The 14643-nt window shown below is 40.9% G+C and overlaps 1 protein-coding gene across 1 annotated transcript in view; it reads right to left on the reverse strand.

Moving 5' to 3' along the window:
• FGF3 (fibroblast growth factor 3) overlaps positions 1–14643 on the reverse strand; it is a 40704-nt gene that overhangs the window by 845 nt on the left and 25216 nt on the right. The window contains exon 2 of the mRNA XM_078684668.1: positions 2469–2572. Coding sequence (XP_078540794.1) covers positions 2469–2572 — 104 coding nt within the window. The remainder of the gene's footprint in view (positions 1–2468; positions 2573–14643) is intronic.

Raw genomic sequence — 14643 nt, forward strand, 5'->3', positions numbered from 1 at the left:
GTGACATCTATTGGACAACTTAAACACTGCACCCTATTGATGCTACATAAAGAGGCAAAAGTACATGGATAAGCACATACAAATATAATTAATTTAGTTTTCCTGGTCTTTGTTAAATTATGAACAGAAGGATCTTGGAAGAGGCTTGCCTAGCGGATACTGAGTATGTGGTATTGGTCGAAATTGTCAATTATGGCGGATAGTCCAGTACATTTCTGATCAATACTCTACAATCAGTTGTGGTCCTCTATGTTCCTGTAAATGCAATGCACATCACTCTGCTATAGTTGAGTCTGTAAAATGCACGTTTAACAAATCAATCAATCAATAAATAATGAAATGTACTATTTACTTTCGGACTGCTACTGGTTTTACAGATTTTCTCACTATTAAGGACCTCCCTGCACATGATGCAACTGCATGCACGAGGCATTGAAATGAAATGTGAAACAATCACTGTGCAATGAATGAACTGTGTTCGTGAATTGCAGCAGAAGTGCTGTCGAGTTCAGGTACCCAGTTCTAACCCAGTATTTCCAGATGTGGCACAGAAAAGAAAGCAGGCTCAGACATTCTCTCCTGGAACCTGTATTCGACTCATTGGGCCAGGTTAAAAAAGTTGTTGCACCCTGGTTGGCTAACCAGTTGATGCATTTATGCATATCGCTTGCAAAAACTAATTTATATATTAAGTTGGCGATGGGTTCCTTAGTAAATCATGTGTGCAGGGATGTTGTCTCTGGTTTACAGGATACACGGGTATGTGCAAGCGTGAGCCACTTAGGGATGTGCATAATTCTGTGCTCACCTTAGCACTTTCCTCCTCAGTAGCAAGTAGGCCTGGCATAGTCGAAGATGCTATTCCCGCAGACAAAAGGAGATTTTCTACAGACCAGCATAGCATGAATACCTGTGTATATGGCTTAATTTCTACCTCTTTAGTAGAGGTGAGAATTAAATCAGTTTCGTATCCTGCTAGGACCCCTCCAGGCCCATTCAGGGGAGTGTCCTTCCTCTGCCGGTTGGTAGTGGTCGGGGGTTCTACTGACCATCTACCTATGTAGTTCATGCTGATCTAAAAATAAGAAACTAAAGGACATGCAAATTGTCTACAGTTTGTATTATACCATCGGATGTATGACGTTACAACGCATACTTTTACCACGCATACCTTTACAACGCGGTTTTTACCACGCATACCATTACAACGCATAGCGCTTAGAGGTGCTGGATAGTGGTAAGTATAATTTTCTATTCCAACTCCAGTCCCCGTGGACACTAGGGAAGGTGTTGGATAGAAAATTAAACGTATTCCCTATCCTAGAGCGCCCCCCAGCGCAATGCGTTGTAATTGTATGCGTGGTAATGACTGCGTTGTAATGGTAGTGTGTTGTAAAAATGTTGTTGTAAACGTTACATACCATACCATCATTATAAAGACAGTGTGCCACATGTACCAAAATGGCAGTTTGCTTTTACCAAATTGCGATTTTTAACGAATAGGTATTTGGTAACGCAAAATGCTATGTTTCTAAGGAATCGCCAAAGATTTAGCAATCAATTAATATTACCAAATAGGGATACGCTAAATAGGTAATCACTATTAGGTAATACTACTCCATTCGTTCCTATGGGCCCAAATGGTTTTGCATTAGCTAATTTGCGATTACCTAATTGGTAATTGCAAATTAAGTAATGTACATTAGGTACGGGTGCTTGGGAACCTATGACCCCCCTGAAGCACCACCAAAAAATAAGAAATGTGTACATATAAAGTGCGCACATTCCCTAGAGGCAGTTATGCACTACATGGCACTTTGAAAAATGCATTTTTGTGTTGATTTCTAAATTTGCTCATGGTTACCATCGACTAGGAGTCGATGGTAATAGCATTTTCCTACATGCACAGTTTGCATTTAAAAAATGCTTCATACATGTGCTAAGAGAATCGCAAATTGCGATTCGCTATGTGTACTCGCTATGTTTGATAATCGCTATTTTGCAATTACCTAAAAGTGTGACTACAAAGCCTTTCATACATCTTGAAAGGACTATTTTGGATTTACAATTGGACAAAATTAGTGATTCACACTGTTTGCAAATACAAAATAGTTTGATACACAAGGTCCGGTGTGCATTCTAAGAAAATACACCCGTTCTGGCTCTAAATCTTATTTAGACATTCATGTGCCTCTAATGTTCTTTACTAACAATACTAATTGTCGGCCTCCTTATAGATTATTGGCTTCACACTCACTCACTTGTAGCAAAAAGAAGTCAATAGAAAGCAAGTTGCATTTTTTGTAACAGGGATTATTAAAGAACAACAGGAATTGCCACTTCCATGGTCTATCAGTGGTTAGTGTAAAGGTTTGTTCGACACATAGAGCTCGTTGAGGTGCCTGGCCGCCAGGCACATTGTTAGTGCATACAGAATCCAGGTGTAGTTTTAGGAGCACAAGGCTTACCGAAGCGTAGAGTCTCCCCTTCTGGTTCATCGCCAGGTACCGGCCGGAGAACAAGCCTTTGATGGCCACAATGCCAACGTCCACCGCTGTTATCTCCAGTATGCCTGCAAAAGAGGGCAAAGAAACAAGCCTGAGTATAGAGCACACCATCAAAAGAGCAGCTCCTAGCTGGAGAAAAAGGTTACCCCGCACAGCACGCCCCCCCCCCAGATAGGCTTTAGAAAGCAACTTGAATATTTTATAAGAGTGAGTATGAAATATGTCTATTTATTTTTCATTTTATGTTCTGACCACATGTGCCCACAAGTAGATGTGTCACTGGTGATTTTTCCATTTCATTTTTGAGTGAATCGGATTGAATGTTGGCTGAATCTCTTTTGGATTATAATATTTCACCTGAGTTATTGCATGAAGGCGACTATTATCAGCCTGTAAATACAGGCATCCGAGCAGAAGACAATAACTGGGTGCAGAGATCACAGGGCCGCAAACTAAAATTAATAACTACAAATGGCATAATCCTCACTGCAAACCTAATAACTATTTCAGAGTAGTGACAATTATAATGCCAAACTGAGTGTCCTATCCAAAAACACTTAACCCAGATTCCATACCAACTACCTTTACCACAGGACCTGAGCTCCTCAAGCCAAACTGGGTGTCTTAACCACAACACTTCCAAAAACCTTACCCCTGACTCCCACACTATCATAACCACAAGATGTAAGCTCTTCAGCCCAGAGTGCTACAACCACAAGGCCTATTACAGGCCACCCACTGTAGCCACAGTATCTCAGCTTGTGATGGCAAACTTGGGGACTCCTTTTCAGACAGAGCAGGTCAGACCGCCATGTGCCAGTGCTGTAAAGGCTCTCCTAGCAAAATGTGCCATACCACCTCCATAATGCACAATGACCTTATGTCATAAAGAAGGATGGCTGGAACTCACTTTTCTAGGAATCGATGAGCGAATATAAGCCAGAGTAACACTGGGCACACGTATGGACGTAATTTAAGGGTTGCCAAGGGTCGCAGCTGCGACCACAGGCTTGCCCCTTGCTACCCCTGCTACTGCCTTTGCGACCCCTAGTCTCAGAGGTGCCAAAATCAGTGCCTGGGACACAGGAGCAGCTCTTCCTAATGGACGTCGTTTGGAGCACTATTTTCATGGTGTTATGCAAAATTATAATTACACTAATAGGGAATAGTATGATTCACTATTAGTGTAATACAAAAGGAGTGTAATGAGCTGGAATAAGACCATATATGACTGCTAAGGTAAGAAAAAAATGCTTTTAAATGTATGTTGTTTACATGCTTGTAGGTGAATGTGTTTATCTAAGAGTGTGTATGTTTAAGCATGTGTGTGTGACTCAAAGTTTAGACATGTGTGTGTGGCTCCAAGTAATGGGCAAATGGTCACTACAACTACCCTTGGCATTTTGGTCAATTAACGCCCATTAACGCCCAGCAGGTGAACACCTTTGTGCCCCAGGCGATTCAGTGTCTGTCTGCTACAGGGATCTCCACAGACAAAATTGAGATTAAAATAATTCTGTGCCAAGAGAAAAAATACCATATATAGTCTGTATCAGAAACAACATGTCAGGGAGCCGATAGTAATTTGTTATGTGTCTGCTAAAATATTACATGTGCTGCTCTTAAAAATGCAAAGCTACCAACTTGCCATGGTTGATGCTCATTTCTGCCAAAATTGCTCAATATGTTTTAGCTTTGCTCAAATAACGCAGGGCTGCTGGTTGGGCGCGGCATCTGCTCTGGGTGCCAAGCTGTTCCTCGCAATGGGATAGGGGTAGGTTACTGCTAATACTGAGATTTTTTATTTTATAGGTTCAGATGACAAACAGCAGAGCTATCCATCAAATTAAAATGATGAATTGATGAATTTTCACTTTGCCACAGTACTGATGGCCATATTGCCAATACAGTTTCTCATTGCCCAGGACAAGTCTCTAAAGCCAACATTACCATGACGATTTTCCCAAATTTTACAGAATGAAAACCATCTATTGTCATGCCAGTTTCCACATTTTCCTCTATATAAACCACACAATACCATGTCAGACTATGTTTCCTTCTACATATTGTATTAACGCCTTTGATTGTGGAGATTTCCATTAAGGAAATTAATAAATTAAGAAACATATGCTGAATGCACTTTACACATAGCACTGTATATATAGAAACACATTGGCTGCCATATGTACGCATTCGGCGTAACATACTTGCAGTCAACAGCACTGCGGTGCATCGCTCGCTTGTGATGGCATTTTTTATGGAATGGCAAATCTCGACTGTGCTTCACAATAGCAGTTTAGTGTCTTTGTTTTTTAATGTGTTTACTTTGTTTTTCAACAATGTGGCAAACACTTAGAACAAGTGATTGAAGGGCAGGGAAGGAGCACGGAGGTATTAGTGTAGTTCTCTACCCTCTCCTGCAATGTGTACACTGTCCCAAAATATCCCATTTGCACTGTAACAAAATATTGGTACTACCTTTAAAAGGTCATTTCTAATGAATGTCAGGCCTTCTCTTTGCTACAAACACCATCTATAAATTATTCGAAGTGAGATTTCAAATCCTGTTGCTGAAGTAAGACCTCAGCACTTTTGGGATCCTACTCACTGGTCATGGACGTAGCAATAATCTTGTGTTTTAATCTCCTCTATTTGTCTGATAGTCCACAATGTATACATATGGCATACTGCTTTTGGCCACATTTCATAAGATAAGGTATACACTGTATCTGTCTGTCTATATACGCATAGCTGTATATACCTTTACTGCGATAAAGGCATGGTCCGGTGAGATAAAATTGTTGTTTCGAATTCTATACATAGGCAACAACTGCCTGTGATTACATTAACCTCTAATAATACATCTCCTGGTCTCATTGGATCGCTCAGACCTGCTGTCTGAATTTGATAGAACATCTGTTTTCAGTTTAAAAAGTCTAATCTTTAATCGGATTCCTTGCACATGAAAGCCAAATTAACTGTTTTAAGAATTCATAGGGTAAAATGGTTCAGTTCTTGGAATGAAGTCCATTCCGATGCTCAAGGGTGCATAAAGTGAAGGGTTCTGGCTAATTGCCCTGTTTACAGTACAAAGAAAAATAAGAGAGTGGGTTTGGTTTCAACATAGGGGTAAAAAAAATATGTAGATAGGAACTGAAAAGCATAACTTTTCTGTATAGATTGTCACACAAGTACATGGGTACTAGAAAACAATGGATAATTTTGGGCTTTTGGTTTTCACAGAAGAGGGTCTCTGTTTAGAATAACTATGTCTTGTACACAGTAGACTTAATTGCCTCTGGGCACCTCATAGCTGGAGGAATGGTGGCACAAAGTTTTACAAGCACGCTTTCCGAGTTTTTATTAAAACCTAGATTCATAATTTTTAAACAAGTCAGCTGTTGTAAATTTCTTTGGTCTGAGCTCATCTGTACCAAGGTACTACTGCTCACCATGATATACATATTTAAAGTGTGCTGTTTTGCCTTGGTTCTTTAGTCAGTGATAAAGTTTTGTTGCAGCAGAGATTAAAGTGGAACATGATCAGATCATTAGGTAGAGTGCAGTGGTTAGAGGGAAGTGACAAGCAAAATAAGGCAATATGCAAATATAAACATGTATTTGTGCTCTTGCCAAACATATTTTATTGCTACAAAAAATAAATGGCGAAAAATAGCACAAGTTACAACTATATGAGATTGTGTTGGCTATTACAGGTGCGTGGAGTTACAAGTACGCCTGTGAAGTGAGGTGTAGCTATCAATTTGTAATGTTCGTGACGACAGGCAAACTTCCTTGATTTAACTCAACTTCGCCCAGAGTAAAGTCTTTCTTCACTGGCACATCTTCCTGCCTTCGGATGCCCCGCCCTGCTCTGGATGCCACGCCCAACTGGGGCCGAACTTTCAGCTACAGGATAGTGTCACAATGGCAGCAGATGGGATAGATTAACTTGCAACCACTCAGGGGGAGCATAGCTTGTGCACTTCAGGGTGTCACTGATAGCAGTGCTTTAAGTGGGCAGGTGCTATCAGGAACCCAGTACTTGCACCTCTTTAATTTGGAAAGGAGAGTACTGGCTTTTATCCGCACTGCTCCAATGCTTTTTATGGAACACTACTACGACTTCTCAGCAGCAAACAGGTAGTCTGGGGTGTGGAGTACCTGTACTTCTATATTTCTATTTCAAGCACTTGCAGGGGGAAAACAATAGTACACGACTGCCAACCACTAAACGATGTGCAGCCGAAATGACTGCAGGAACTTGTCTACTGTCGTACAGAACCTTTAATTATAATTTTTTCATTTTTGTAATTTTGCAAAATTTGTGAATTTTTAAACACAATTAATGCAAAGTTGTCAGTCCTAGGTCTTCCCAACTTGCATTCTCCTAATAAATAATACCTGGTGTAAAGTAGCCCAGACCGAAGATATAGCACTAGTCGGGTTGTTTATGTCGACTGGGCCCAGAAGGTTCCCTACCACTCAATATGGTAGAAAAGTATGTAGTGTGGCCAGAGTCGCAATATTCTTTGAAGCTGAAGCGTGGTCTGCCGGTGTGGAGGTGGAGTTAATTTTGGTTGGTGGAGAAGATAAAAAAACATTTTATTTAGTTATTGTGGTCATTGCCAGTTTAATGTGGGTGCATTTGTAGGGGAATCAGCATGCTGGTCAGACATTTACAGGAAGCCAATGGAGTGTGATGCTGGCGCCAGGGCACTGGTCTTAGCCTCATCCCAGGTACAGCCTGACTGCAGCACTATGATGACGTCAAGGTGAGAGAAGTGCAATCCAATCAAAACCAAGATGGCTATAGTTGTGAAAGCGCGGTCCATAATATCAGTTTTGTGCACACTTGTGAAGACGAACTACATTACTTAACACGTCTTTAAAATGGCAAATGGTTTAACCATGGGGAACAAACTTTTTTGCGTAAAATCAAACTGTTAGCAGGGCCTTCGTAAGGGTTACGTTTCTGCATCTTCATAAAGTAGAAATGGTCATTTAAGTTGTATGTCGACGTTGAGTATGAATTGGAATACCTAATATATCAGTGTGACTGTCATCTATCTCTCTCTCTGTCTATCTATCTATCTATCTATCTATCTATCTATCTATCTATCTATCTATCTATCTATCTATCTATCTATCTATCTATCTTTCCATCTATCTATCTATCTATCTATCTATCTATCTATCTATCTATCTATCTATCTATCTTTCTATCTATCTATCTATCTATCTATCTATCTATCCATCCATCCATCCATCCATCCATCCATCCATCCATCCATCCATCCATCCATCCATCCATCCATCCACCTACCTATCTACCTATCTATCTATCTATCTATCTATCTATCTATCTATCTATCTATCTATCTATCTATCTATCTATCTATCTATCTATCTATCTATCTATCTATCTATCTATCTATCTATCTATCTATCTATCTATCTATCTATCTATCTGTCTGTCTGTCTGACTGTCTTGTTGTCTGCCTGTTTATCTATGTATCTACAAATGTAAATGCAGAGACACCTAATATTGTTAAAACATAGATTAAAATGAAGTGTTCATATTTACATATAAGGGTGTTTACGGTGCTGATACTGACATGGCATTGGTCAGCTGGCATACCAGCCCTCCCTTCGTCCACCACACCGACGCACCACCAGCAGTGGCCGCATAAATGCTCCTTTTTGGGGGGGGCAGGGGGGGGTTACCATTGACTAAGAGGCAAATTACATATGTTGTGAGGCTTTCTAACCCCAACGCCGCTCTTTCTCTGTATTTTAAGCAGCATACCCAGCTACATGCATAAGCCCAAGCCCATACTGGGGCTGATCAAAGTTTCATTTCAACCACAAAGCAAAATGTACTGCCTTACCGTTGTTAAGTTATTTTGTGTTGCAAGATAATTTTACTGCACATAGAGAAAAGTGTCGCACTAACCGACTGAACCGAGTAAAGATGAGATACACATATTTATTTTTTGTATGTTTAAGGTTTCCTCTTGCAAGACTTGTCTACACATAATGTCAAATTGTATTGGACAATTCTTCCACAAGTTTACCTTTTGTGTGGCTCGTTTATGCACAGTGGTATTAGGAAGCAGAAGAAGATTATTTTGTGAGACGTTTTCCTTTGCAGAACCATTCTGTCAATCTGAGATAAGTGTTTGTGTGACTTTTATAGTCCCAAAAGTCACAATTGTTACGCTGGAGTCTCAAAGAGAAAAACTATGCTAAGCTGCAGATAAGTCCACAGACTTTTACGAATGGTGCATCTTCAGAAGAAAAACATCTATGTCCAAATGTATGTATACACACACACACAAACCAATGCCTGTTTACTTTACTAAATGTTTCGTGACATGAATGGGGTTTGACCATAAGAGGTAGAACAACAATTGTGCTAGCAGCACAATTTAGGGGCACATTACAGCCCCTTAACAAGTTTTAAAACATCCTCAAACAAATGCCAGCCTTGCTGGCGATTGAACAGTTTCTGAATGAAAGAAAATACCATTGAACTAGAAGTTCGTTTAATCCCATGAAAAAGAAAGACCTAAATCCCTGCTAATGCCTTTCAGAGGGAGGTTGTAGAGCGACACGGAGCTTTAAGGGGGGGAAGAAAAAAGCAGTAACAATGCCGGCTGTTTCTGTCTCGGGACAAAGCTGCTGCCGGGGTCTGCAGGGGCTAAACTGCCATGCAGGGCGGCCGGAGTCAAGCGCATAATCCGGCCGGTTTGTCATCCAGGGGCCTCTGGCAGCTGCCTGACAGGGCTGGGCGAGAGCATGTGAGGGGGAAATGCACCTTCACACTTACACGGCCGCCATTCCCATGTCCCAGGCCAGCGGTGAGTGCTCGAGCAGTGCATTATGGTACCTGTAGTCTCTAATGCTTAAAAGGGACGGCAAACCTGCAAGAACCCGACTGCCAAAAAGAGTATTTTGTGGGCTGCTCACCCATGTGATGGGGCAATTTGAGATATATGATAATAGTGAGTTTTTATTCAATGCACAGTATACAATAAATCGTATTATTAGTTACTGCTCGACTAAATGTCACTGCTTATGGTCACCTTCAAATGATGAAGGACTTCTAAATTCTGATATTTACGTTACACACATATCTCAGCAGCAGCCACACAACCCAGTGAGCCACGTTGCCAGCCTTATGGCTGAGGGTTTCTTCTATCTCAGTCCTTGTGATCATTCCCCATCCCACCTAGGCTTTTAGAAGTGTGTATCGGTGTTTCCAAGCAGGCCCACATTTGAAGCTTGATGCTAGGAAGTAATACCTTGAGAAAGTCGTTTTGTGTATCTGGCATTGTGTTACAGTGAATCTCTAGTGTGATAATTTATTTTGTGTTTCGTTTTGTGTAAGATTGTGACTCCATGTAGCAGCTATTTGCCAAGCACCCTACTGTCATCTTTGTTTAAAAGAAGAAGCTCTGGTTTTGTTATTATGTAGGCTACAGCACATTTTATAATTCTAATGAAGGCTTATTTTTCTACACATAGTCATGATACTGAAAAAGGCAGTGCAAAGGTGAAGTTGAAGTGGACATGCAGTGTGCGGGGTGGCAGACGGCCAGTTAGGTGGTCTCCATCAGCATTATGGCGACATAATGCAACACAGAGTTGTGTTTTTGCTGACTTCTAATCATCTTGTGCTTTTGTACTATTTCGCCAGCTCTAAATAAAAATGCACCCCAGAAACCTGCTAGCAGAGCAGAGGCAGTTTGTTCAGTTTGTATTTACTGTTCACTTTCTCTTTCAAACCCTGAATAGTTAAGAGAACACGTTTTTCAGCTGGAGGCACACACCACCTAACCATGAGTGACACAAACTGTGGACAATAAAATGCAGCTGAATGCCAGGCAGCATTGTCAGAGTTCTATTCTTATACTGATATATGTTGTTCTTTTATGAACAAAAGTTCATTTTCATTGGAAGGTACTCTTAAGCCAGATCCAAGAGTTTAGGAAGTACACACCCAGAGCAAACGTCTAGGAACTCGATGCAAGCTTAGGCCACAGTACTGGTACAACACATCCTGCTATCTCAGAATTCTGTCACGTGTCTCCGAGAAATGTGGTTTCAGCAGCCGTGAAATTCATCCTTAAAGGCCCCAGCTGCGAGCTGCAGGAGATACTCCTGTGAGGAGGGGACTGGCCTGGAGTGAGTGCCATGCATGCAGTGTGTAGGTAATCCTTGGAGTACACATGATACATACCACTTCAAGATGAAAGCTGAATACCCGGGCAGTGCTTAATTTGAGCCAGTGCTCTTCAGCCGGTGCTCTTCACCGGCTCTGAATTGTCAACACTCGCAGTTTTGACAGCCAGCCACATGGTGGTGCTGTTTATCTTAAATAGTAATGAGCACAACAACAGTTCTTTAATAATTAAATATTTATTTTTTAAAATTCTTATAACTTCCACCCAAAGCAATTAGAATAGCTCTGGCGGCAGGTATTAGCCATGGTTAATGTATACTAAAAGTGTATACTGTCACACATGGATGAGTGTGGTGGTTAGTAGTTGTATTGGTACTGTCATTGGCAGCACTGGCATGTGCAATGTGAGGGGCAAGCTGAAATGACCTCCTGACAAGGGTTCTGGAACTTATTTGTCTACAAAATAAGCACTGATGCCAAGCACTCATATTATTGTGTTTAATAATTGAGTTCCCGCTAGGGAAGAGTATGCCAAATTGCAGCTATAAATAATTACTACTGGCAGGTGCATGGTACCCCTTTTATCAACAAGGATGACTGGCTGAGTCAGCCCAGCTGGGAAGTAAAATTAAACATGGGAACTGACCACTGCATGAAAACGCTAAGCTATCTTGCTGTAAAAAAGATTCAGGTTTAGGAAAGGAGATCTATACTAATATATCAAATCTCAAAAAATGTCTAGAAAGAGAACTACGAGCAGGGAGGGTGGCGTAAAAGAAGACATATTACAAAAGATGAATAATGCTATAAGGGAAACAGTTGAAAGCTTATATTGTTTATATGTCTAGCTAAATATGTATAGATATATTCATATATATATATATATATATATATATATATATATATATATATATATATATATATATATATCATATATATATATATATATATATATATATATATATATATTCACTGAAAAAACCATAGGTTATAGACCATATATAGTTAGGAATTAGCATTTAAAAAACCTTATTTTACTCACACAAAACCATTGAAATTCCATATATAGTTAGTTGCACTAACTATATATTGCGCACCCGCAATCCACTGCTGATGATGTCACATATTACATCATTCATGACATGGTCAGTGACATCACTGATGACAACATCCAGTGACTATGTTTCTGTAAAGTTAAAATATGTCTTACATATTGAAGAATGAGTGGATGTATAAGTGTCTGGACGAAGGATTTAGTAGGTGCATGACTGAATGTATGAGTGAGTGATTAAATGTGTCTCACTGAGTGCATGGGTTAGTGACTAAACTGTCTTAATTTGTGCATCATTATGTCTGTTGTTCTGTAAACTGCTGCATGTGTTGATCAGTAGCTATATGAGTAACTATATGGGTTATTGATTGATTGCCCAAGTATTTGCATGGGAGACTGAGTGTGTGTGTGGCTGGATGGGAGGTGTGTGACTCTGTACAGATCAATGTGTACTTGTATCAATGATTGTATAAGAGAGTAAGTATGTGTTAGTATATGGTTGAAAACGTAAGGTGCTCTATGTTTAACTGTATAGAGTAGAAAATGGAAGTGTGATTGATTCTTTACAGGACTGACTAGGTGTGTGAGTAACTCCATGGATGAGTGGCAGAGTGTGAGTGTCTGTATAGGTGTATGAGTGCATATGATTGTGTTGTAAACATGAGTGATTGTATGTATGAATGATTGTATGGGTGAATGAGTGAATGTGTGTGTAGACGTAGGAATCAGTGAGTACGTATGTAGTAACTAGTATTGGTGTGTCAATGGTTTCAAAAATTATACTCTGTTTTTAACACTGGGTGAAACAGAGGTTATATTAAAATGTGAGGAGATGCATTGTATTGTCACATGAATGATATCATCAGTGATGTGGTCATTGATGTCAAATGAGATGTCATCAGTGATGTCATTTGAGATGTCATCAGTGATGTCATCAGTGATGTCACTGACCATGTCATGAATGATGTAATATGTGACATCATCAGCAGTGGATTGCGGGTGCGCAATATATAGTTAGTGCAACTAACTATATATGGAATTTCAATGGTTTTGTGTGAGTAAAATAAGGTTTTTTAAATGCTAATTCCTAACTATATATGGTCTATAACCTATGGTTTTTTCAGTGAATTTTCAAGGTTTTGTAAATGCTAATTCCTAACTATATATGGTCTATAACCTATGGTTTTTTCAGTGAATTTCAATGGTTTTTTAATAGCAAATATCATAAGCTGTCGAATGTCAAGTACGTGGTAAGATTTTTTTTTTTCGTGTTTATGCACACTGATCTGCTTTGATTGCTGCCCCCCACCCCTCATTTCTATTAGGAGTACTCTCTCTTTGCAGATAGTGAAGGGTAGTTAACGCAGCCCTTTCCCCCTTTGTAATCCGTCGTGCCTGCTTCTCTCTCCATTTGATTGATTGTTCTCTTTGGTTCATTCTCTATTTACAAACAAGCACAGAGTCGCAATACTCTGTTTAGTCTTTGCAGATAGCGAAAAATCGTGTAAAAAAACAAAAGGAATCGAGCAAAATCAGTAGGCCACTAATGGGATCTCTTTTGACCTCGCTAAAATAGAAACATTAGGAACAACCTGTTGAAAATAGCAATGCGTATGTATATAAGCGGCGTTCATTTGTGTTCACAGTACCGCTTGTTGATTGTTTCAATCGAGCATTGAATTGTTCGAAGTTAATTCTCTTAACGATCTTCTCTACCTGCAAACGAGGAAGAATAGGAATATTCTATCTCCCTTTGCAGATAGTGAAGGGTAGGTAACGCAAGCCTTTAACACGTCGTACCTATTTCATTCCTCATTGATTGATTGATTGTCCGAACATTGACTGTTTGGGAATTAGTTCTTTTTGGAGGTATTCCCTGTTTGCAAATAAACGTAGGAAAATCTTTGCAAGTAGTGAAAGGGTACGTAATGCGGACCGTTCTCCCCCGTTGTAATCTGTCATGCCTATCTACTCCCCACTGATTGATGCACCTTTTTCACCCGGACCATTTACTAGAGATACGTCATCTGGCCCGACCAGAGAGCACCCCTAGTGAAAAGGACATATGCAATAATAACGAAGTGATCACTGTATCCTGTTAACAGAAACTTTACCATGAAACAACCTGGAAAGAAAAAAATAGGAAAACGAAAATCAGTAGGCCACTGATGAACATGAACTTTTATTAAACAACGAACAAAGAAACGATAACATAACGTAATGATAAAACCTATTAATGTCCTAGAAACAAGAAAACGTTAAAATATGCCAGTGGTGAGAGACCAGAAAAACAGTAAGAGAAACCAAATCACCCCTCGCTGTCCCACCGCCTGCCACGCCAAAAAAATCGATAGACTAGGGAAAATGCAAGTCAGTAGAACATCCACCCCCACTCTGGAAACTTCCAAGGTGGGGCAGGGTTCCGGCTACGCCCAGCCGGGAGCAGCCCATATAAGGCAGGTCCTGCTGCCACGCCTCGGCCAGGAGATCCTAACGTAGGGTGTAGCCGGAGGAGAGGCCGAGACCAGCGGGACCCGGCCAGGGGATTGCCTTTACAACGCTGAACAGTTGCAGGGGGGGGGAATGTCTCCTCGACCCTCCCCTCTCTCTCCCAGTCCGGCCGCGGTGGCCCTTGAGAGTTGCAGGTAGTCCCGCCACATGCTCTTCCGGTCCGACCACCAACGGTCGGGGGGCCGAGGCCGACGGGATCCGGCTGCAGCCGATAAACCAAGAAACCCGTTCATGGGGCCAGAGCCAGGGGCGTCCGGCTGACATCCACCGGAAGCCCGGCCCGAAGACGGACGGGACACTTCTTTCTTTTATAATGGCTGCGACAACACTGGAGGGGGATGTCTTGCACATGCCTCCGACCCCCCCCTCGTCCTCATCGCCTGGTC

The sequence above is a fragment of the Lissotriton helveticus genome, chromosome 3_2 (genome assembly GCF_964261635.1).
Source record: "Lissotriton helveticus chromosome 3_2, aLisHel1.1, whole genome shotgun sequence".
NCBI classification, from domain to species: Eukaryota; Metazoa; Chordata; class Amphibia; order Caudata; family Salamandridae; genus Lissotriton; species Lissotriton helveticus.